This window comes from Lampetra planeri, chromosome 9 (assembly GCF_965212315.1).
Source record: "Lampetra planeri chromosome 9, kcLamPlan1.2.h2, whole genome shotgun sequence".
Classification (NCBI taxonomy): Eukaryota; Metazoa; Chordata; class Hyperoartia; order Petromyzontiformes; family Petromyzontidae; genus Lampetra; species Lampetra planeri.
The window spans coordinates 4181099-4204104 of record NC_136115.1 but is presented as its reverse complement, the minus strand read 5'-3'; the positions used below and the strand labels follow the sequence as shown (position 1 = coordinate 4204104).

General features: G+C 46.0%; 1 protein-coding gene across 4 annotated transcripts in view; it reads left to right on the top strand.

The window, feature by feature from the left end:
- The first annotated feature begins 108 nt into the window (after window positions 1-108).
- LOC144720582 (rho GTPase-activating protein 24-like) overlaps window positions 109-23006 on the top strand; it is a 96922-nt gene continuing 74024 nt past the window's right edge. For 2 of the 4 annotated variants that reach the window (XM_078597412.1, XM_078597414.1), the window contains exon 1: window positions 19415-20025. In XM_078597412.1, the coding sequence (XP_078453538.1) occupies window positions 19965-20025 (61 nt within the window). In that variant the 5' untranslated portion in view covers window positions 19415-19964. Of the gene's footprint in view, window positions 236-564; window positions 1438-19414; window positions 20026-23006 lie in introns of those variants that run through there. The other 2 variants (XM_078597415.1, XM_078597416.1) reach the window with 2 other exon arrangements.

Here is a 23006-nt window from a genome sequence, read left to right as displayed (position 1 = left end):
GGAAAGGAAGTGGCATCACAAGTCAATCTGTGTTTGCGATGAGGAACTGGTTTTAGGTCTGGACACGTGATAGCATTTTTTTGCTAAGGTGGGGGGGGACCCCACTGCCACTATACATTTACTTCATGTGCTAGACTCAAGAGTAACATTCTACACCGGGGCATTTCGTGGCCATCCGATTGCAACGTAACGTTTTGAACATTTTAAGTCAACAAGCTGAGGGACCCTGAGAAAGGTACGTTTCTCATGGAATGTAAAGAATGTTTATTTTTTACTTTACTAATATATCTCCACACAAAATACAGTAAATACAAGTCGCCGAGCAGTGCTTTAACCTTGCAATTGTGTGACTCGTAGCAAACGTCTGTGGGTTTTTTTCTAATTTTAACTCGTGATTTATTTTTTTCTCACACATTCAAATCGTGCGCGTGCGCTTTTCATGAATGTATTTTCACCATTCGCTTAAGTTGCGCCAAGTGGATTCTCAACACCGCCCACCGCTTTGGCGGATTGTGAGACCAAGTGAAAAATGCCGACGAGGGGTGGTGGTGGTGGGGGGTGGAGAGAGCCGATAGATGTCAGTTCTCGCCGAGTATAGCCTCCCTGCCTCCCTCCTCCAAGTGCAACTGCAACTGCCACGGCCACATCGCGACTGCCGGCCGAGGGTCACCTCAAACTCTGGCGAACGAGCAGCGGGGAGCCGCGGATCGGTTGCCCGGCACCCTCCGCGCGTTCGACCGTCATCAGCCCTGCTCGTGAAAGTGTCTCAAGGCTACCGGGGACGGTCGCTCGAATGCACCTCGCTTAACGACGGATTTTTTTTTTTTGTGGCTGCGTTTGGCCACGCCGCTTTGGCCAACTTGCCCGGTCGTTCACGATCTAATTCGAGCCGCCGCCGCCACGAGACACACACACATACACAGGTTTTTGGCTCCGGTCATTCGTGCGTTTTGTTTTACTTCGGGACAAAGTTAGGCTTGGCAGGGCTGTTTCACAAGTGACTCATTTTCTATAGGCGTTCGCTCGATCGCCTGCTCTTCTTCCCACGCTCTTCCATTCCCCGTGCTCTCATTCCAACTCGGCTCCATCTGCCTTCAGTGAACTTAATTGCCGTGGCTAGCTCACTCGCTCGCTTACACCCCCCCACCACCACTACCATCAACCGAGTGCTTGCTGCACACAGCTGGACCCACGCTCGCTTTGACTGAAAGCGGAGATCGAGCTGCAGAGGAAGTGCGGGTTCGTGGTTGTTCGGGGAGTGGTGGTCGTGGTGAGGCAAGCTTTGCTGTGCCGTCGTTCGTTCGCTGGCTCGCCAATCCCCATGCTACTGCTACAACCGAGGTTGAGAGCGCTCCAGGAATGCTCCCAGCTGCACCCGTAAATCGTCTCGCCCGCGTCGCCGGCACGGGGACGCAAGGAGGGAGTTCAGGGGACGAGGTGGGTGGACACGGCGGCGCGCAACGGGACATCGTGCCGACTGTCAGTTTTTGCCGGTGGAAACTACCTTCATACTTGGACTGTTGTGAATAATGAACAAGCACGTGCATGTGGCTCCAGAGTGTATATTGATGTGTTCCTGTTGAATTTTTTTTAGGGCGTACAAATGTTTTTTTACATAGTGTGTGCCATGAACGCAGTGCTTTTGAAGAGATAAGTGGAGTACAGGGTAACAGCGTAATGACAAAAAACGAGATTTGTATTCATTTAATGCGGATTCATAAAGAGCCGATGGTTTGGAATGTAATGATGGTTTGCGTATTTTAAAGATCCGTATTGATGTTGATGCATATGTATGGCGATGCGTAATGGCATAATGCTGACTTGGGCTCTCACCTGGCTGAATGACAGCGAATTGACAAAAAGCCAGTACCTATAGAGTAGCCGATGGCATTATTATGAGCCTGTCCTCTGAACTTGTTGGATGGCCCACACCATGACAGGTGAAGTTAAATTACTCTTCTGGTGTTAGTACGTTATGACCATTGAAATAAAAACGTAGCCGCATTAGATGCACACTAACGTGTGCAGCCTGTGCCAGCGGACCCATGTGATGGACGAACACAAGAGCCCCCTCGTTACAGGCAGTTACAACTACGTTGCCATTTGGTGGAAGAGACACTCATTCAGATGTTGGCCCAAACCCAAAATGCAAACGCTCGAAAAATTTTGTCCAGTTTTAAAATAATAATACAAAAATATCTCCTTGCGCTAAAAGTAGGGTAATACATATTTCACTTCGTGTAAAATTTTAAGTAATCGTTCAGCAGTCTTGGGGGGAACTCGGGCTAAAAAATTGCATCCGTCATCTGCTGTAAGGAAAGAAGAACCGTACAACTTTAGCTTACTCTACAATGTTTGGTCGTATGCCAGCGTCGGGGAGGATAAGTCGGGTACAATATTTATAGAGCTATTGTTCTTTGCTTGTTCACGGGTCGTGCTTTGGCGTGTAATTACGGCTGAAAATAAGCGGCCCATTTGAAGCCTCTCGGTTTGCCTGTGCGTCAAGCCGCGAGCGGTCTTGTCCCCTATCTCATGGTGCATCTGCAGGGCGTTTACCGTTGGCAGCCGAGTATAAGTATGTGGGCTTCAAGGTTGAACGCCGTGTGCCACGGTTTATCTGGGGCAGCTCTCAGAAGATAGATTACCCCGCAAGTGAAATGCCAAACGAAAGTTGCTCCCCAGTATGAACGGGCTGCGTGACAAAGTGGCGCGTTATTCGTCGAGCATTCGACATCTGCTTGCACACACTAAGGTGTTGAACGTTTAACAAAAATGCTAGTGGTCATTCATTGCGTTCATCACGATGGTATTACTGTAATGCATTATTAATGATATTACGCTTAAGCAAGAAAGCCTCATTGAGTCGAATTATTTTTCAAGATGGTCCTGCCAATTTTTTTTTGCGGTAGAGGGCGATAATTGCTACGTGCATTCCTATTTGAGCAATTTACGGGTAATATTTCGGATTCGGAAAAATTGGACCATGACGCCAACGAACGACGGCCCACTCTTACACGTGACGCCCCCAAGCTCTTTAACGTCCACTGTGAAGCGGACGGCGCGTATTATATTTTACGGTACGTACATCTGCGGTAATAACCAAGGCGGCCTCTGCATTTCGAACTGTGAACCTGTGGAGCAAGTGCCACGCCAGCGCCTATTGAAGTATGTGTTTATGGGTTCATAAATGTCTTCATAAACAAGACAGTTTATACAAAGAGCGTAAGTTTATAGGGTGGAACAGAGCCGCGGTGGTTAACATTATTGGGTCCATGAGCCCAGCGGCCTGAGTTTGCTTTTTGGCCACAGCTGACATCTGTGGCGAGCAACATCTGAAACGGTCCCTCCCCCCCATCCCCCCATTCATCAAACTGCACTGAGCAGCGTGGTGAACCAATTTTTGTTATATACTATTTTTATTTCACCCAGGTCAGGACCATTGAGCTATGTAGCTCTTTTTCAGAAGCGACCTGGCCACAAATAACGAAGTGGCTTATCGTGTGGAAATGTATAACAGGCAAATACTCTAAACGCACGTTTCTAAATGTGGAGGGAAAAACCGGAGGGCCTGGAGCAAAATCCACGCGACCACGGAAAGAGACATGCAAACTCTAAATATACAGCAGGCGTCAACGGTCTGGATCGAACCCACGACCTCCTGCATACCAGGAGAGGGAGTTAACATCTCGCCACCGCGACACCCTACTGCCAAGCAACTCCCATAACCAACATGGGGCACAGGGGATCACAATCCAGACATGAACTGACCAAAGAAACTGTAAATAGGTTCGTAAAATTTTAAATAGTGTATTTGTATCAATTCCCTATTTTTTTTTAATGTAAGATCTGGAGAGATGAACTCACACACTTGGCTGTAAACACAGGAATCACGTGACCAGGTGCTTTAATTCCACACACTGTGGGTCAGGCCAAGTACACAGGGTACGATTTTTCGTCCAGTTTGTGGAGCCAACATAAGCTCTGCTCGAGTTTCCGAAGTACCCACCTCAGGTGGAGTCAATATGATTAATGTGCATACTCTGAAAAATAATGAATTGCTCTATTTAAGGAACTTGGAATAATGCTGGACTCAACATCCTCACGGGTTATCAGGAAAGAACCTGGCAAATGTGGACTACAAATGTGATGCGTGGATGTCTCATACGTTCATGTGTGGTGCGTTCAATCATTTGTTTCAATGCGGTATTTTATAGTACTGTACAGTGTGCATACAATCCTGCAATGACAACGTAATTTCTGTGGCCAAATTTGGAGCCGTTACCCGCTTGCACCGATTGCTTGAATTTTTGCTTTTCTGAATTTTTTGTCAACTAACATTGTTGACAAACAAAGGTCAAATCATTGCGAATGTGCTTAATTTCAACAGATCTCAGAAGCTAAGCAGAATTGAGCATGGACAGTGCCTGGATGGGCAATCACCATGGATGAAACATGCAATGTGCTGCTGCGAGGCTATGCTATTGGCAGCAGAGAGCAGTGCGGAAAAATCCTGTGATGCTCCCACATCTAGACTATCGCCTTCAACGACTCGCACTGACCAGTGGGGTGAAGTATGGTCAAATAGCCTACAGGGCCTTCGTGGAGTGAGGAGGCCCTCTCCCAATAGGTGATTGACAAAAGGGCTGTAGTTGTATTTGTACAATGAATGTGATGGTACAGCATTGTCAGACCTAAAGCCATTGTCTGGGCAAATGGGTCGAGGAAAGGGAAGTCCCCCTCCCTACATGGGTGTTGCGGTGTCCATGCCGTAATCCAGAAAAACTTGGAGGTGGGGTTGGAGGCTCATGCATAGATGGAGCCTGCATGTGACACTATCCTCCTGCAGGTCAATGAGTCGGCGCTTGTAAGAAGTGGCGCAGAGAGTACGTTTCAGACGTTCTGTCCGGAGTGTCGTTCATCGTTGTCCCCCAGCACGTGCGAATTATCTCCAGGCACTATGGATTTCCCTTCAATGCAAATACAAAAATATAATTGGCCCTCTGAAAGTGAGTGTTGAAACTCATTCAACATATCTGGAGTTAAGGAACAACTTGTCCTTTTAATATTATCCTTTTAATATCATTATTTTAATATTATTCCCGTCGACCCATGAACGCCTTGTCTGATAAAAAACACAAATTTGAAAATGTTTATTCCTATTGGACAACCATGTACCACAGATAGGATGCTTAGTACCACCGTTGCGCTAAAAACAAATCACAGTTTATGAATGTCGTAATCTTTGCGTTTAATACACATCATTCATTTGTGGATAAATAAATGCTAATAATTGAATTTTTGTCCTACTAATTTGTGCTAATAACTCTCACAGTCATGGCATTCCTCCGTGGTCTACCTTCTGCCAACTGCTCCCCGTTAAATTCAATCTCCCAACGTTCACGTGCTCCATCCTCCTACGACCAAGGATTTGTGTCGCATCCCTCCCTGATATTACCCCTCCCGAGTTCGCAATCGAGCAATGATTTGTTTAATACGTAGGCTTTCGCGACAAATATTTTACCAATTATTTGTCCGGCTTGTGAAATTTGCTTTCCGTCCAAATTAATTTTTTTTAATCATGATTTAGAATTAACTCGCTCCGTCTCTGTCTTTTTTTTTTACGTGACTTTACGGAAAAAACCAAAGAGTATGAATCCTTGCAGTCACGAAAACTTCAAATCTAGAATTGCTGCTCTGTAGTTTGAAATGTAGCTCTCTGCTGGCGACATTCCTCTCCGAGGTCGCAAACGGGTTTTGATTCCTTACCCGTACCAGGCCGCACCAGGGTCGCAAACGGGTACCCGTACCCGGCCGTACCCGTACCCGGCCGCACCAGGGTCGCAAACGGGTACCCGTACCCGGCTGTACCCGTACCCGGCCGCACCAGGGTCGCAAACGGGTACCCGTACCCGGCCGTACCCGTACCTGGCCGCACCAGGGTCGCAAACGGGTACCCGTACCCGGCCGTACCCGTACCTGGCCGCACCAGGGTCGCAAACGGGTACCCGTACCCGGCCGTACCCGTACCCTGCCCGTACCCGGCCGGGTACGGGTAGGGTACGGGTATCGGGTACCTGATTGCGACCTCTGGGATGAAGCCATGTTGCAGGCGCGGGTGGGTTGATTCTAGGAACTTGAATTGTGAGAAGAGACAAGACGTTGGGAAATGAGTGACAAACAGTTACTCACCAGTGACTCACGGCCTACCCGTACCCGTACCCGGCCGCACCAGGGTCGCAAACGGCTACCCGTCGGGTATGGGTAGCCGGGTATCGGGTAGGGTACGGGTATCGGATACCCGGTTGCGACCTCTGATTCCTCTCCTCTAGGCGCGGTTCGTCCACTAGGGCCGTTGGGGCGCCGTCCCACCAAGCAGCTGGAGACGAGAAATTATTTTTTCTCCTAAAAAAGACTTTTCTATAAATTGTTTTATTGTATTTCAAAGATTATAATGATTTTTTTTCAAACGTGAATTGTCTAATGAAGATAACATTTTAAGTTGTTCGTATTAGAAACCGCTGCAGCAACACCACAGTCCGATTTGTGCCTCGGGGCGGTCTCGGGGTGGCTGTGAAGGCGTCCGAGTGAGAGATTTCCACTTCGTTCCATTGCGACAAGACTCGCATTGTAGCCACGCCATAAGCAATCATCATCAGGAGAAAAAAAGTTGTAGTTTTTGTTATTTTTTGTTATTTCATTGAATCTATCTACGTGACTTTAACGAAAGACCCAAAGAATATGAATTCCTGCAGTCACGAAAGCTTTAAGTCAAGATTTAGAAACACCATCCTTTGAGAGGTCACTCACAACAGCCCCACCTGGTGGACCTGTCTCGACCCACCACTCCTCTCCTCCTCCGCCGAATCACTGCGTCTCGCTGTGAAATGTCTTTATTACCATCCTGCCTGATTGCAAACCCATTTCCCCCCTCTCTGCCCCGTATGACTCGACAGGTCAGCTTCTCCCCTTTAAAAAAAAACAACAGCAAAACAAAATATCACAGGAAAATCCATGGTTTGAGTCGAGTCCTCTCAATGCGCGCATTATCTTTCCTATACAGCACCTTGAGATGTGGTCAGAACATAATTATACAAATTTGCATGGGATTGTAATTAAATTGTACCGGTCTAGCCTACTGTTACCACTACAAGTCCATTGCCATCCTAATACTGCATCCCTTTTTAAAAACACATTTCCCATTACCAAATCACCTGGACTGTGCCTGGTATCGTTAGATCTTGGAAGTTAAGCGTGGATTTGAGCCTGTGTTGTGCTTGAATGGGTGACCACCAAGCACACATTTCTTGTCATAGATGGCCATAAGAGTACATGGTGGTCAGCAGAGAAAAGTGCAGCAAAATATATTGTTGTACTATGCTTCTATGCTCCCATTTATTTTCGCCACACGTCTGTGCCCAATATTATGGCATCATGTGATGTAGCAGCATTGTGGCATAGTGCAGAAGAAATATAACTGGCTATGTGAATAAAGTTGAAACCCCTGGCTGAGTGTGGCAGTACATTGTAAATTCCATTGTGAACATGCCATGGCTATGAGAGGTTGCTCTACATATGGGTAACATGGAAGCCTATTATTGCTGAATTATCGATATTGTAATGTCAATCCGCTGCTGAATGAAGGCCTCCCCATGCCATATCGGTCACGGGGGTTGTTTGGCCGTACTTAGCCATATTGGTGAACTGCAGGTTGCAGAAGTTACTCACAGCTAGCCATCGAACAAAGACGGTCACTGCATCGCACGCTGCGGCCGTCTGGAACGCTCTTCCGTCCGATATTAGGAAGCCACTGGAGCTTTGCACTTTTGAATCTAGATTGAAAACTAATTTATTTACAACTGCTTTTTGATTCGCACGTTTGGCGACGTATGGTGCGAAAGAAGTTCACCATGGAATATATATTCGGCCACCGGGTTTAAAGTGCAGCACGCTAACCACTGTACTAACGCTCCACTACCCGAATTCTAAATATTGTGAGCTAATACTAGAACACCGCTAGCATGCCATTACTCACGTTACGTTTTTCACAACCGTGTGTGACAAAGCCAGGCCTTTGTTTATGATACACCCCAGTGCTTTCAAAGAGGTGTTCAAAACTGGCTTGTGGGAAACAGGGGGAAAGTGTTCCGATGCTGGTCAATGATAATGTTGTGAATGTTTTTTTTTTTAAACCCGTGAATGTGACTTTGCCGGCAGGAAAACTCGGACGGGTTTTTTTTTCCTCCCTCCCCACCGATATGTTTTTTTGTGGTTTTCCCCTGCGCGTTGTGCTTTCGCCTCGTCCGATCAGGGCACCTTCGAGAATATTTTCACGCGTTTGTTTGTTTGTTTAACGACCCTGTAATGAAATTGCTTAAGTGGATTTAAAACAACGACAACAACAACAAAAGTCCCCGACACATCAAAAATATTTCATTGGAAATTCGCAAAGGAAACATCGCTCGCAACAGCGACTTTTTGTGCAGCCCGTTCACGAACTCCCCCTGAAATTTGTTGAAACTTTGTTTTAGTCCACGAGGTCAGTGGGCACTCAGAAACACCTCGAATAGGATTCATTTTAACCCTTGCAACGTGATGATATGAAAACGTCACCGACTTTATGCCCAACGTAAGTGACGCGTTCGCTATTCAATGGCCACGCTTTTCCCTGTTTTTTGGGAGATAGATCAAAATATCTTTGGCACAGACACCTGGTGGCTTTATTTGATAGTCAATTCTTCAGTTGTGTGGTTTACTGACCAACAACATCAGTTTCAAATTGTGCAAATTTCTGCAGTGCCAACCGGTATGGTACAAATCTAATTAAATCTCAATGTGCATGCATCTCAAGAGTGTACGCTGTACAGAAGCAGCACGCTTATCTGATGATTAGAGAGAGGCACTCAATCATAGGCAGCGGTAAAACAAATAATGGTCTTCAGCCTGATATTGAACATGGGCAGGGGGAGTTGACAGCATATACAAGTGGTCTATTTGGCAGTTTGCAATGTCTTTGTGGACCAGTTGAAGGGGTCCTGTTGAGCGTGGAGAGAGATGGGGACTCAATCCAGGAGCTGCTGGGGTTGGGTGATGATGAGACACACTCATAGGGGTGGAAAATGACAGCCTTCACGCAGCCCACCTGCTAGGGCATTATCACAACTACTTTCATCAGCGGGCCACCGTTGATCAGCATAAACACACAGCTGTGATGGAATATGGGATGCGTTGTCAGGATCAAGAGCACATGGGTACGAATTGAAGTCGGTTTAAGATTGCTGATTATTAAAAATGTATTTTTCATTATGATGTTTTACTTGAGAACCAAATCTAGTAAGTACAAGGATATGCAATATGCCAAAAAAACCAGCAAAAACAATTCCTCTTTCCAAACTTGCAGTTTGATATTTGAGAGTGAACAAGACATTGTCCTGGGTTCATCGGTTCTTCGGGATTACTCACGAGAAACTATTAATTATTGTTTGCTGTCTGAATCACAATATTTCTGAAATCGTAATAAAACGACGTTCATTATTAATGTATCAAAATATGTTTCCGTCATCATCATCATGATCAAGATCGTACTACTATAGTAGAAAAATATATTGAAAAATGTCGGGTTGTTCATCATCCTGCTTTTAACTCGAACACCAACAGCAGAAACTAGAAGGAGCAATGTGGAAGAAAAGAAATCAGCAAAAGCAAATGACCTTTCCAAACTGCAAGTTTTAATTTTGAGAGGGAATGACCTGATCTGGAGAAAATTAATAAAGTTTTGTGTGTTCGTTGCTTCGTTGCGAACGCTCACTCAAGACCCCTATTGACGGCTGGCTGGATAACAAGATAGTATTACTGAGAAGGAAAAACACCCATCATCATCGGATTACTTTTGAGTAATTTAAGTGCTGTGTGTTCTCATCATTGTCACGATTACATGACCACATCACCGATGCATTGAAAATATTTCGTTTGTCCGCCGGTCCGCTTTTAGCTCGCGGACCAAAATTAGTGCAAGGATGAGCTCTCCGCGTGCGTGGTTACTATTACGACTATTTACTACCCATCCTCGTATTGCCTCGGCGTGCACGCAACGGCTGTGGCCGTGAAACGGTGCCAAAGGGCCCACTGTAGCTCGTACAGTAGACGCGACAAACTTTGACAGCTTTGTTTACTTGGGTAAGCTGCCCATTGGTTTCCACATGTCGGCTTGCAGCAATGCCACATTTTGACATTACCTTTGTCCCAGGCTCGAGAAAAATGTTACTCTGCTCGTTCCTAGTTCAAACGTTAAGACCTTCCCCTCCACATGTGTGATATATCTAACAGTAACGCCACTGGTAGGGAGTGATTTTGTCCAAGAGTAACACCATTGGCGGGAGTTATGTTTGGGAGTCTGATTTAGCCAGAATCGTGGCTATCGCCTGATGAAGCTGGTTGTAATCACCCGCGGAACGCCGTACTCGAATTGTAAATGTTGTGGGTTTACTCTCCAACACGCCGGTGTGCTGAAGTCGTGACTGTTTGGCACGTTTTGTTTAAGTGACACATCTTACTAATTGGCGGTGTTGGGCGGCGGCGGGTTCAGTGATGCATTTATATTTATGCGATCTAACTCAACTAAACCGTTATTATGGATAATAATAATAATAAAGCCGACGTGTTAAACACTCTTTTTTTACGTAAGCAGGAAATATTTGATATGAATGATTTTATAATTCACAGCCCTTTGTCGATCTAGCCCGTATTGGTCGTGGGCATTGTTTGACCATACTTCACCGCACGGGGCAGTGGGCGGCTTGGCGAAGAGGCGGCGGGGGAGAGTGGGAAGGAAGGGGGTGAGAAACAGCGGGGAACTCCGGCAACCTGAGTTTAGATTCCCAGCCACGGCTCACATCAGCGGCGAGTGATATTTGAAACTCTCCCGGGCACCCTCCTTCCCACTCTGCTGCAAAGAGGTCAAACCCACGCTGACCTCAGTCGTGGGGGGTTGTTTCACCATACTTCACCATCCTTCGGACGCTGTCTTTTCGACAGCCCTGTTCTTCACCTGAGGACGGCTGCTTGCGTTGTGGCCGAAACGTCGTGAGAATTTTATTTTATTATGTTTATTTTTATAATTTTATTATTTCCCTTCTACGTGACTTTACCGAAAGAACCACGAAGATGAATCCCTGCAGTCACGAAAGCTTTAAATGGAAAATTTCACCGTGCTGGTTACTGTGGATTGGTCAAATCAAGGGGGCGGGGGTGGTGGCAGGTACAGAAGTGCTTCAGATGTTAGCCATGGCTGGGAATCAAACTCAGTTCACGGAGTTCTAACCACCCAACAATACCTAAAGTTCTTGCTCCATACGTAAGGTAGTGTGTGTGTGTGTGCGCAACACATACCACATCAATTGTGCAGGTAGCTTGCCATCGAATGGCGTTACTGACTCGCTGCACGCAAGCAGCCACTGGCATCTATTGTGTGTTCGAGTTGAGGGCCCCGTTCCACTGTATTCCACTCACAAGTGGAAACGTTTTGCAAAGAGCAGGAAATTAGCAAGTGCAGTCGCAGCATTTCTCGCCAATCTCAAAAAGGAGGAATTACTATGCCCTCTATACACGGCGGCGTTTATTATTATTTTCATCATCATCATCAGCGTTGTGTTTACACCAGCCCCACCACGCGTAGGTGTATTGTTTGACGGTGTGAACTTTCCGTCTGTTTGGCGCATGGGGAGGGGAGTGGTCAGGGAGGGAAGAGGTCAGGGACGGATGTGCTGTGGCGCGTCTCTTGGCCGTTCAGGTTTGGAGGCTGCCTGCACACGAATGTCCCAGCATCGACGTGAGTACGAATTCAACGGGCACACCGTAGAACACCCCCTTCTATAGTAACGGGCACACCGCAGTACAGCCTACTAGAGTAATGAGTTGAAGCCCGTTCACTGCATTACTCGCTCATGGCCAACCTCGGTGACGATTATCTGAACCGGTCATGGTCGACTCAGCCTCAAATGGGTACCTGGTGCGGTGTGTAAACATCGCCACTGGGGAGACAAAGGCGGTCGGGCGTGGTTGCTGGCCACCCACCCCCTCGCGTGCCGTGCCGGCCTTCATAGGTGCTCGCTAACAGCACTTGCGCCAACAGTCTGTTGAGGCTATACGGGTGACCTGTGTCTTTGTTGTGGTGTGGTGAGTAGACTTCGTGTGCGTTGTTCATTACGGTTGATTGTGATAGAATGCGATGCAATGACAAGCATAGTACATGGCGGTGAGTGTGGGTTGTTGGAAGTGTTGAGGGTTAGTGAGTGGCAGGACCGGTTCGGGTTTCGCTCACCACTGGTGTTAGCCGTGGCTGGGAATCGAACTTGGTTGACCGGCTTCATAGCGCAGGACGCGAACAACTGCACCAACTTCTCCACCGTCACTCATACCGTTCTTGCACAAATTACTGGAATCGTGTTTTCGCTACGAAACCCGGTGGCTCGATTGACGAGCCATCACAACTGAATGTTATTTAAGCTCTGTTGTCGAGTACTCGCATATTGTGTTCCACGTAACCGCGTTGTTAATGCGTGGGCAAATGCCTGGAATTCAGGCGCACATGACACACAACGGGAGTCCGTGCTTGGAAGGGCTATTTTTAAAAAATCTCGTCGCACACATTCTGAAACACACGATCGCCAAAACGTGCGACTCAAACTGTAAAGCCGCGACGGTGTCACCAAACTTAACGGAATTTGCGGATTTCTTCCGCACCGGTCTCTTGGACGCAGCAGGGTTGTCAACGTGACCTTGTCAACAGGGTGGAGACGGGAGCGGGAGAGGGGGGAGACACACGACACGGTAAATTTTTTTAAACAATTTTTTAAACACGCGTTAAGCGCTGAACAGAAAGAGTTACTAATAGTATCTGCTTTCGTCCGTCGCGCTTTCTTGCTCGAACTCTCTCTGTCTGTGTGAAGAAAGGCTGTGGCGCGGCCACCCATCGCCAACATGTCTCTGTTCCTATTTAGAAACGCGCGTTTGAGAGTATTCGGCTGCTATGAATGATGTCCACGCGATAAGCCATTGCGTCGAACTGTCATTTGTGGCCAGGTCGCATCTGAAAAAAAATAAGAGCTATATATCTTATTGGTTCTTTCGGTAAAGTCACGTAGGAGGGAAGTAATAAAATAAAACAGCTCTAAGTCAAATTATAGTTTTGTTTACTTGACTGTCACAATTTAGTAATTTAGCAGGGTGGCTGAGCTTTCAGCATTTTATTATGTTTTATTTTTATTATTTTACTACTTCCCTTCTACGTGACTTTACCGAAAGAACCAAGAAGATGAATCCCTGCAGTCACAAAAGCTTTAAATCGAAATTTAAGAGCTATACAGCTCAGTGGGCCTTACCTGGTCTAATAACAATAGTTTATATTCTTTGGGTCTTTCCGTAAAGTCACGTAGATAGGTTCTAATAAAAAATCAAATTAAATCTACGTTTCGATCACAACACAAGCGGTCGTCCTCTTGATGACGATCGCTTGTGTTGTGATCGAAACGTCGTAGTTTATTTTATTTTATTATTAATTTGAACCTATCTACGTGACTTTTAACGAAAAACCCACAGACTATGAATTCCTGCAGTCACGAAAGCTCTACGTCAAATTATAGTTTCGTTTACTTGACTGTCACAATTTAGTAATTTAGCAGGGGGGCTGAGCTTTCAGCAGAGGTGGTGGTGGTGGGTGTGGGGGGCTCAGCCCCCTCCAGCCCCCCTCTGGGAGTCAGGATGAGGCAGGGAAGCCACTCATGGTGGCTGCAGTGGCGATGTATTAGTGGGTGCCCGTCACACTGCCTCTCCGTGAATGATCAAAGGTTGGCTGCGTTGGACGGTGTGGTGCTTGCTTTGGCTAGGGTGTCCACAGTGGATCATGATGTTCATTTTTGTGCAACGTTCGTGGACGTTTATACACTCTCCGGTGTGCGACCGCGGTAACTCGCAACAGAGCATGGGACGGTATAACGTGGACTCATTTCCGGCTTCGTAAACACGAATGCGGCATCGCTGACATACTGTACACTCTTCTATTCGTGGTGCAAATTGTCTGCATGAACGGCCTCGATGTAAAATTCTAGCCCTTGCTTCACATTGTCATCAATCGGCCTTACGAAGAACACGATTTTTTGCGAAGAAAAAAGAACAAGTAGCGCTTGGCTTACACGAGCATCCTGTGTTGGACGTATCTCTTCAGCTGGAACAATGACAATCAGATGCTTATTGTCTCTGTGGCTCACATGTTGGCGTTGAGTCCAACTTATACACGAATGGTTCCTCCCAGTGGAATGGTTCCTGTATTGGCCTGGCAATTGTTCCACCGATGCAAGGTTTTTTTTTATTTTCTTTCCAGTGCCGATTGTAACTTTTACTATTTTAAATAGGCATTTGCCAGTTTATTGTTTCCTGACTAGGGCCTTCTCATGAGTGACTCGGTCACATTCCTTTACCCATCGCTGTGGTGATGTCCTTCAGGTCATAAGAATGGCACCAGGGCAAAGGCATTATCCTCCAGAACTGGACTAAATCACCAAAGCAAATGCTCTCACCAGCAGCACTCGAATCTGCCCTCCACTATGGATCAGGGGATGCTTGTTAAATGCGTTTATGGCAGTGTGAAGGAGGCAGGATTAGCCGCTATACTTTGGGCTGTACACAGCACGTGCAAAATTGGAAATGTTTGCAATTGTTCATATTGCTCGTGACATTTAAAGTTGGGGGATGAGAGGTTTAAATTTAAAATAGTTTTAAGCTTAAACTCTATACTTTGTAAGCTATTTTTATCTCTTATTTTTCTTCAGTCATTTAACATATAATTAATGAGCACAGTTAGTGACGGCACAGAGACTACGACTTGATTCCCGGCCAAGGTTAACATCGGCTCCTGAAGAAGCTCCCAGCGAGTAGAGCGAATCGTCGGGACATCAGTGGTGAGTGATATCTGAACCGGTCCCTGGCACCCCCCTTCACCAACCTGCGTTGACCAGTGTGGTGAAGTATGGGTAAACAACCCCCCATAACCGATGGACAAGGCAGGGGGAGGCCTTCGTCCAGCAGTGGATTGGCATGGAGCTGCACTTTTTCACGAAATTATTTATAACAGGGATAGAAAGGTGGCACGCTGTTTCACTTGGCCACATTCTGCATGGGTCACTGCCCTGTGGTACAAATACCAAATGCAACTGCATGGCTCACAAGTCACAGTAGATTAGCCAGACTGAAATAATATCTAAATACAGACCGAACATTAATTCAGCTTCAAATTACATTTCGCCTGAATAACCTTTGTGAACACCTCCCGGTCAATGGCACTGTATCTGTGCGGAATTGCACAGTCGAGTGACATTTGTCGTTTTGGGTGCAACTTTTTCGACGCGAAAAAAGGTTCCTCAAATCTTTGTGGCTTTCATTTATAATTTAAAATGTGTTTCCCAAATTCTACGAGTGGCATTACACAATTTAGAAATGATGTCTAAACGTGTTTTTTTTTACTGTACGTTGTCTTGTTTTTCGTTTTCTACATTTGAGGAAAGGTGGACAATTAGCGCCGATGCCATCGCGATTTAGTTCGCTGAACCCTTGACCTCCGCAATTCGCAGAGACTCTGTCGGAACCAACAGCTGTTGCGAGTTCGGTCAAGACTCCCCGAGAGTTGAATTCGGTGAAATCGCGGCAATGACTTCCGCTCTTCTCTGATCCCACGCCCAGATGCGGCCCACGTTCGGCACCCGCGTCTGACTTCTAATCCCTGAGCTGGGTCTAACGGTGGGCGGGCGGGCGGGCGGGCGCACCATGGATACGTCTCCACTGCACATCCAGGCAAAACTGTTTAAAAAAAAAATAACTGAAAGGCCATTGAATTATGGGTGACATTACTTTTCTCGTCTCACCGAGGGATGTCTTTAATTCGTGTAACCCGGTGAAGAATGAAACAACATCTAACGAAAAACCTGCTGCTTTTTTTGAAGGAATCAGAATGATCACCCAGTGTGCGCTAATGTCCTGTGAACTTTCAGAACCACGGTGACTACAAAGGCCATTAATGTAAATGTATTTTTAATGGATACAGTCTTGGTGGGCCCTAAATTGCTGTCCCTAGCGCATCAGTTCCCAGGTGACCTCCACAAGTACTGTACAATTGAATTTCCATTAGTTTCTACAGGATATGTTTGGAGACTTCGAATGCGCATCTTTTCGCATAACCGATGATGTCTTAGTTTCTGTTACTTTATTTGTTTGCTGATGAGGTCATCATCGTTACAGAAATTCTCTTCATATTTGTTGCCTGTAAGCACTTCACTTCACCGCTGACTTGTACGTGAGGTGTCAGTAGAAGCCAATCAAAGAGTAGATTTATACCGAAAATCAGCGGGTAGTTTTCACGTTCTTCCATGTGCACGTGTGGGTGGGTTTACTCCGGATACTCTCCAAAATGCAGAAAAACACTTTCAAAATTGACCAAAGTAGGCCCCTCCATTGGAATAAGTTCTGGACAATTTCGCAAAGCTTTCCAAGGTAAATAAAAAATAGTTTCGGCAAGAGTGCATACAAAGCCCCCCTGTGATGGCTATCACCGGTGTATCTCTTGATCTTTGCCATTGGCGTAATGTAGAGGGACCTGTTTGAGTTACACGGTAGCACATCGGGGGGGGGGGGGGGTAAAACGTTGGGGTGATGGACACAGGACGGATGACGAGCACGATGTAACTGCGTTGTGCTTTCAGCCTTCTGTCTTGGCACATCAAGTGGCCGGTCCTTGCATCGAAAATAATTGTGCGCCACCTTTTGGAGAAATATTTGCACGCGCTTTCTGGTACAGTCTTCTTGGTTCTTTCGGTAAAGTCACGTAGAAGGGAAGTAATAAAATAATCAAACCAAAACATATTATATTATATTATTTATATATTATTTAATTTTCTTTTATTATGTTTTGTTTTTATTATTTTATTACTTCCCTTCTACGTGACTTTACCGAAATAACCAAGAAGATGAATCCCTGCAGTCACGAAAGCTATAAATCGAAATTCTGGTACAGTGTTGCATCAAGGTTCCTGAAATACAGTTTCCCCCCCCCTGCCTTGTAATGTGGGCACTGTGAGTTGTGGGTGATAAAAAAAAAACAAGCCACGTGGTTAAGTAAGTATGTATGTTGAACTTCTTTCGCACCGTACGTAGCCATCCGTGCTAATCAGAGGTGTGGAGAAAAGACAACAAACTAAACGCAAAAAGTAGTTCTCAAGAAATGAGTTTTCAATCTAGATTTTTAAAGTGCACAGCTCCAGTGGCTTCCTAATATCGGAAGGAAGAGCGTTCCAGACGGCCGCAGATGCGCGTCTGAAAGCGTGCGATGCCGGTTTCCGTCTTTGTTCGATGGCGAGCCAGAAGCCACCGCTGCGAGGATGACCGGAGTTCGCGTGACGATGGTTCGTGCTTGTTACGGTTACAAAAATGAAACAACGGGCTATGGAGATATCATTGCAGGGTAAGAGTTAGAGGGTGACCGAGGGCCAGGTCGATGTTGGTGGAGCGAGATATGGGGATAGTGAGTGATTACGGATGAGGCACAGAATAGCAGTATGTGTGAAAATTCATTAATTTGGCGGTTGACCCCCCAAACTTCAATGACCCGCAGAGGTTTGTTGTTCTATAAGCCACAAAACATGTTTTCGCATCGACACGTGGATTATAGCTCGATTCCACTCATCTGCGAAAGATGCGCGGGTTACAGGGGAGGCGCGGCACATGACTAGCAGCTAACTGAATCCACAACGACTTCGCGGACGATGAGGTTCAGAGTTTTTCCAAGACCCAAATAATGCAAATCTGCCATATACTGTACGTTGAAGTTGAAAACAAATCGTTTCACCAGAGCCAGTCTGTGGCGATGCAAAACAAAAATGGTAAATTCAACAAAAAAAACTTACGCCCGCAATTTCCCTGCAGCTCTGCATGATAAACTCCCTCTTCTACGGATCGTTGTCCGCAAACCGTGTTCAATCTGCCGCGGAATATTAGAGGAGTCGCAAACCGTCAATAATCTCCACGTTGCAAGGATTCGCTGCAATGGGAATTGTGGCTTATAAGCATAGGCACAGAGGGAAACGTACGTATTCGAAACATAAACTCCACTTGCATAGATCAAACTCCTAGCTCCTGTCCTGCCTCCGACAGGCAACTCATTCCGCTGTTGGGGTTGGCGTTTCATGCGCATGATGGCTGCTGTTTGTGCCATCGACCAACCTGTAACTTCCCAAGTCTCTGGATCGCGCGTGTATCCGACCCGCCACAGCGCTGCGTCGCATTTCATTTGCTGTCGGATGTCTGTGTGTGTTGGTTGTACGTTGAACTTCTTTCGCACCGCACGTAGCCAACCGTGATAATCGGAGGTGCGGGGAAAGACAACAAAGCGATGCATGAAAAACGGTAAGGACGCGTGTGAAAGGTGGACAGGTGAAGAAATGAGGCCTTGGCATTGGCATTTGTTTTGGGGGTTTCGTTCTCTCTCGGTGCAAACCCACACGGGTGGCATCCGGCTTGAATCTGGGCTGTGTGGGCGAATCGAATGGGGGGGGGAGGGGGCGATGGCGAGCTGCGTGCCCGCGTGAAATCTCCCGTCGTTCCCCGTCGCTGCTGCTGCTGCTGCTGCGGCGGCTGCCGTGAGTCATTGCGTTCGACTTTCGACGACTTCCCTTGCTGGAGCCGGAGCGGGGTTGGAGCCGTGGCAGTGCGGCAGCCGCGTGGCCGCGTTGCAAATTGCGCCGGGCTTGGCAAGGTCACAGGGCTCTGCCGTGGGCTTCTCTCTGTCAACGCGTTGGGCACCGCTGCTCGAACACGCGGGCACTGAAATGATGGCAAAGCTCGCAAAAGCCACGGAGAGTTTACGTTTGAGCATCCGGCCCATGGGAAACAGTCGTGGGGTAGTAATAATGGCTACGGGGGTCCGTGAAGCGTTACAGTATTTTAAACGAAGAAATGCCACGGCTTGCCCTTCGCTCCAGAAGTTGTGCGGTGCGGTGGAGGGGTGTTTCCATTACAAAAAAAAACCGCGTGAAGCCGAGCAATGTTTCATTGCACTTTTAACACACCCGCGATGTTGCTGTTGACGGTGCAACAATTTGTTGCGATGGTTAGGTTTGTCGTTGTTGCTTGATGGACAGCAGTGGCTGGGCAGCGTGCTCTCTGCATCGTCGTGTATGTCACAGGCGGACCGCACTCTGCTTCATAATGAGCGCACGAAGTACCCGGCACGACGGTTCAAGTAAGTGTTTCAATAATCTTAGCTTGACGACAAAGTTATTTCCGAGGTGCACAAGGACTGCATTGATATACATTAGCTTTTGTTTAGACATCTGTCATTGGGGAGCAGCGGTGATGAATCCTCCCCCCCTCCCCCCTCCCCTCATTTCCTGGCAATCCTGGGAGGATTTGTAATGGGCAACTGGCGGCTCCGGATCAGGGGCACGCGGGTTTAATTCTGCGGGAATCAGCTGTGAGACAGAGAGAGAGAGAGCACGCGCTCTCTCACTGGTGCGTGATGACGGCACTTGCCACAGCAGTCTGTTAAGGCTATACGGGGGATCCTTGTCTTTGTCTTGAAGCTCACTGTGCACACGCACACATACGCGCACAGCCCTGTATCTGACTTTTCGTGCTTGTGAGATTGCGGTCTCCTGATGACGGATGCGATTGGCTCCAGGCCGTCATTTCCTTCAACCTGCCTCGCAGTACTGTAACGGGCGATGTTCTTGACAACTTCCATCGCATTTTCTCGAAGCTGCCAGTGACTGTTTTCTCGCGGAACGGCTGCTGCTGTTATTATGGAGCCCGCTTGAGTCCGGAGGATGCTTGGCTTTGTTTTTATTTTATATATTTTTTTCAAACCTCAGTTTAATTCATTCCGTCATTTACAATTTCTTTTTTTTTTGCGAGTCGACGGCTGAAAGATGTCACTCAAGCAAAGGTTACAGTCGCTTGACCTGGGGAAAATGGGCACCAATAAAATAGGTAAGGCAGTTGTTTGTTGTGCGGATCGTGCTGTGTGTTTTGGATATTGGTGCCCAAGTGGCCCCTTTCCTGATTATCGTGTGCCCGAGCGCTCATATCTCACTGGAGCCGAATTGGTCTCTTCGCTGGAAAACCCAGCGTCATGTGCATCAAGAGTTCAGTTGATGAAACATTGAAGAGACCAGTTGGCCTGAAAGGGCCACGTTTGCTGTATCGGTTTATACGCTCTGGTAGTTCAATGTGGGTGAAAAAGAGAAGTTGGGCGGTCATAAAATAAAGTCTAAATGTCATGAAAACCCAGCCTTCCTAATGTGGAACTTTCCAATTTGGCGTTTTTTTTCAAGCTTTCACAATCGCGAAACGGTAGTTTTGAATTACATTACTTCTTGGTACTATTTTAAAACATCTAAAAGTAGAAAATACTTTCTCTCTCTCTCTCTCTCTGATGCTGAGCAGATATGGTTCATGCGTTATTGCCTCTCCAACTCGTGATCATGGGTTTCGGCAGGGAGGGAAGAATTAGGGCTCCCGGCTAACTTGGCACCGTTGACTGAAAAACAGGCGGCATATGCTGCGGCACAGATGTTGAGTTAATATTTGTGAGACTGAGCCAGTCTGACTGTGCGACTGTTTATTGCCCTGGAACGGCCAAGAACTATCGCCTATGTGCACTTGCCAGTCAGGCCTGTAACAACATAAAACCACTATTTGGAAATACATTATTATTATTATTCTCTGAAATTATTTCTGATGTTGTGCCAAGTCACATTTTAAACGTAAAATATTGTACGTCCTTTTCTTTATTCCGATGTATATGACCACTTGCACGAATTCTGACTATATTTTGTAAGTATACCTATGAATATGTAAGTTGAACTTATTTCGCACCGGTCGTAGCCAATCGTGCTAATCGGAGGTGCCGAGGAAGGAAAACAAAACTAAACACACAAAGCGATGCGAAAATTGCTTTATGCACACTGCAATGTACTTGTTCATTAGTCAACGTGTTAAGTACCATGTACTTCACATTAAAAAAAAAAACGCTTATGTGTATTATCTAATATTCATGTGAAAAACAGACGTGAAATGTGGGCCATTTCTGTTCGCACTTAACGCGAATGTATTGAAAGGAACTGTTATCAAGTGTTTTGTTTAACATATGGAAACCTTTTAGGAAAATATACATACAGTGCAGTATAGCCACAAACATTGCTATCCACGTCTACTGTAGCAGCTTGTAGAAGGCCTACTGTATAATGGATTTTAGTTTAGAAATGTGTTCAGATTAGATTTCATTGTGTGGCGAAGGTGTAAGTCATAATGGTACACCCACTCAAAGATGACTTCATAGTTCACGAGTGTATATTTGTCACTTGCATATTATTTACGTGTGTTGCGGGTAGCTTGCAGTCCTGAAGTATTTGTACAACATTATAGAGTGGAGTACGAGAAGACTTCCAGACATCTCCTGGGTCCTGTGGAGGGATGGGGGGGGGGCTTGGGGCTTCCAATTGAATCTTAAAATTTGTAAAATCTAAACTACTCAAAGTAAGAAATTAATAGAGAATACCATTAATGATTTTTGTTTCAATTATATTTCACAAACAACGTTTTGCCCATTCTTAATGCTAAAACATGTTAGGAAAGAGTCCCCGAGGTACAGGAGTGAACAAGACATTTGTAAATCGAAATTTACACGAAACATTTTTTTAAAATAATTGTTTAAAGTTATTTGCTCTTAATCTGTCTTTATTCTTCCTCCGCTTAAGTGACTTAACTTTTTGAGCATAAAACTCACTGACTTTCAATTAAATTGTTCAAATGTGTTCAGAGTCGCGTTGGAAGATGGGCCATGAGTGAAGTTTCTATATCGTAAATCAATCCACGGTGGCCTTTACACAGACGTAAATGGAAATCAACATTTTTACAGACATTTAAAAAGACGCCATCAATATTTAACTGAATATTGTTTCAGAAATGCTACGCGCTTCAAAAAATCGGGCTGTTAGTGAACAAAAAAACCTTCCAGATAGACAAACAGAGCAACAGACAAACTCACACTTGCTCCATTGTAGTGTGGTGGTGGTGATGATGATGATATATCGGTGTTTTTGGACTCAAGTTGGTGCTCTTCATGTTGAGCTTAACATCGTCGATACGTTTCATATGGCTACGGCCTGATGACCATAGTACCTGGAATGAGCCCGATTTCATCATACACTATCTCAGAAGCTAAGCAGATTTGAGCCTGGATAGTGCTTGGTTGGGCAACTACCATGCATAACAGGAGATAATATCTGCGGAGCTATGTGGTCGGCAGCAGAGGCTAGTACAGAAAAATGTTGTACTGTACTTCCATCCTGCATCTATGCTGCCCACTTTCACCAACCTGCACTAATCAGCATGGTGAAATATGGTCAAGTAGAAATCCATATGGAGTTGCCACCTCTCTGGGTTTGACCCGGACATTCCGAGAATTGTGGCTTCCTTCACAGTGTGTTCAGGTGGAAAAAAACTAATTCGCACCGAGGTCTGATCGCGGTATTGTATTACGCACATCTGTATAATGCACGGTCTTGATTGACCTCGGCTTATTGAGAACTACTTCTGGTTCTTAGGTTTTTTTCGGTAAAGTCACGTAGGTAAAAATTTTAAATCAATAAAAGTAAAATAAAACAAAATAAAAAATCACGACGTTTTGGAAGTCACAGCCACGACAGCTGTCGTGGCTGTGACGGTTCCACCTGAAGACGGAGGCTTGTGTTGCTTCCGAAACGTCGTGATTTTTTTGTTTTATTTTACTTTTATTAATTTAAATTTTTTACCTACGTGACTTTACCGAAAAAACCTAAGAATATGAATCCTTGCAGTCACGAAAGCTTCAAATCTAGAACTACTTCTGGGTTTGGTCTGTGGAAAAAGGTGATGATGAACCCTCCCGCTATAGGGTATGGAGAAATCCTCAACATCCAGCAGTGGAT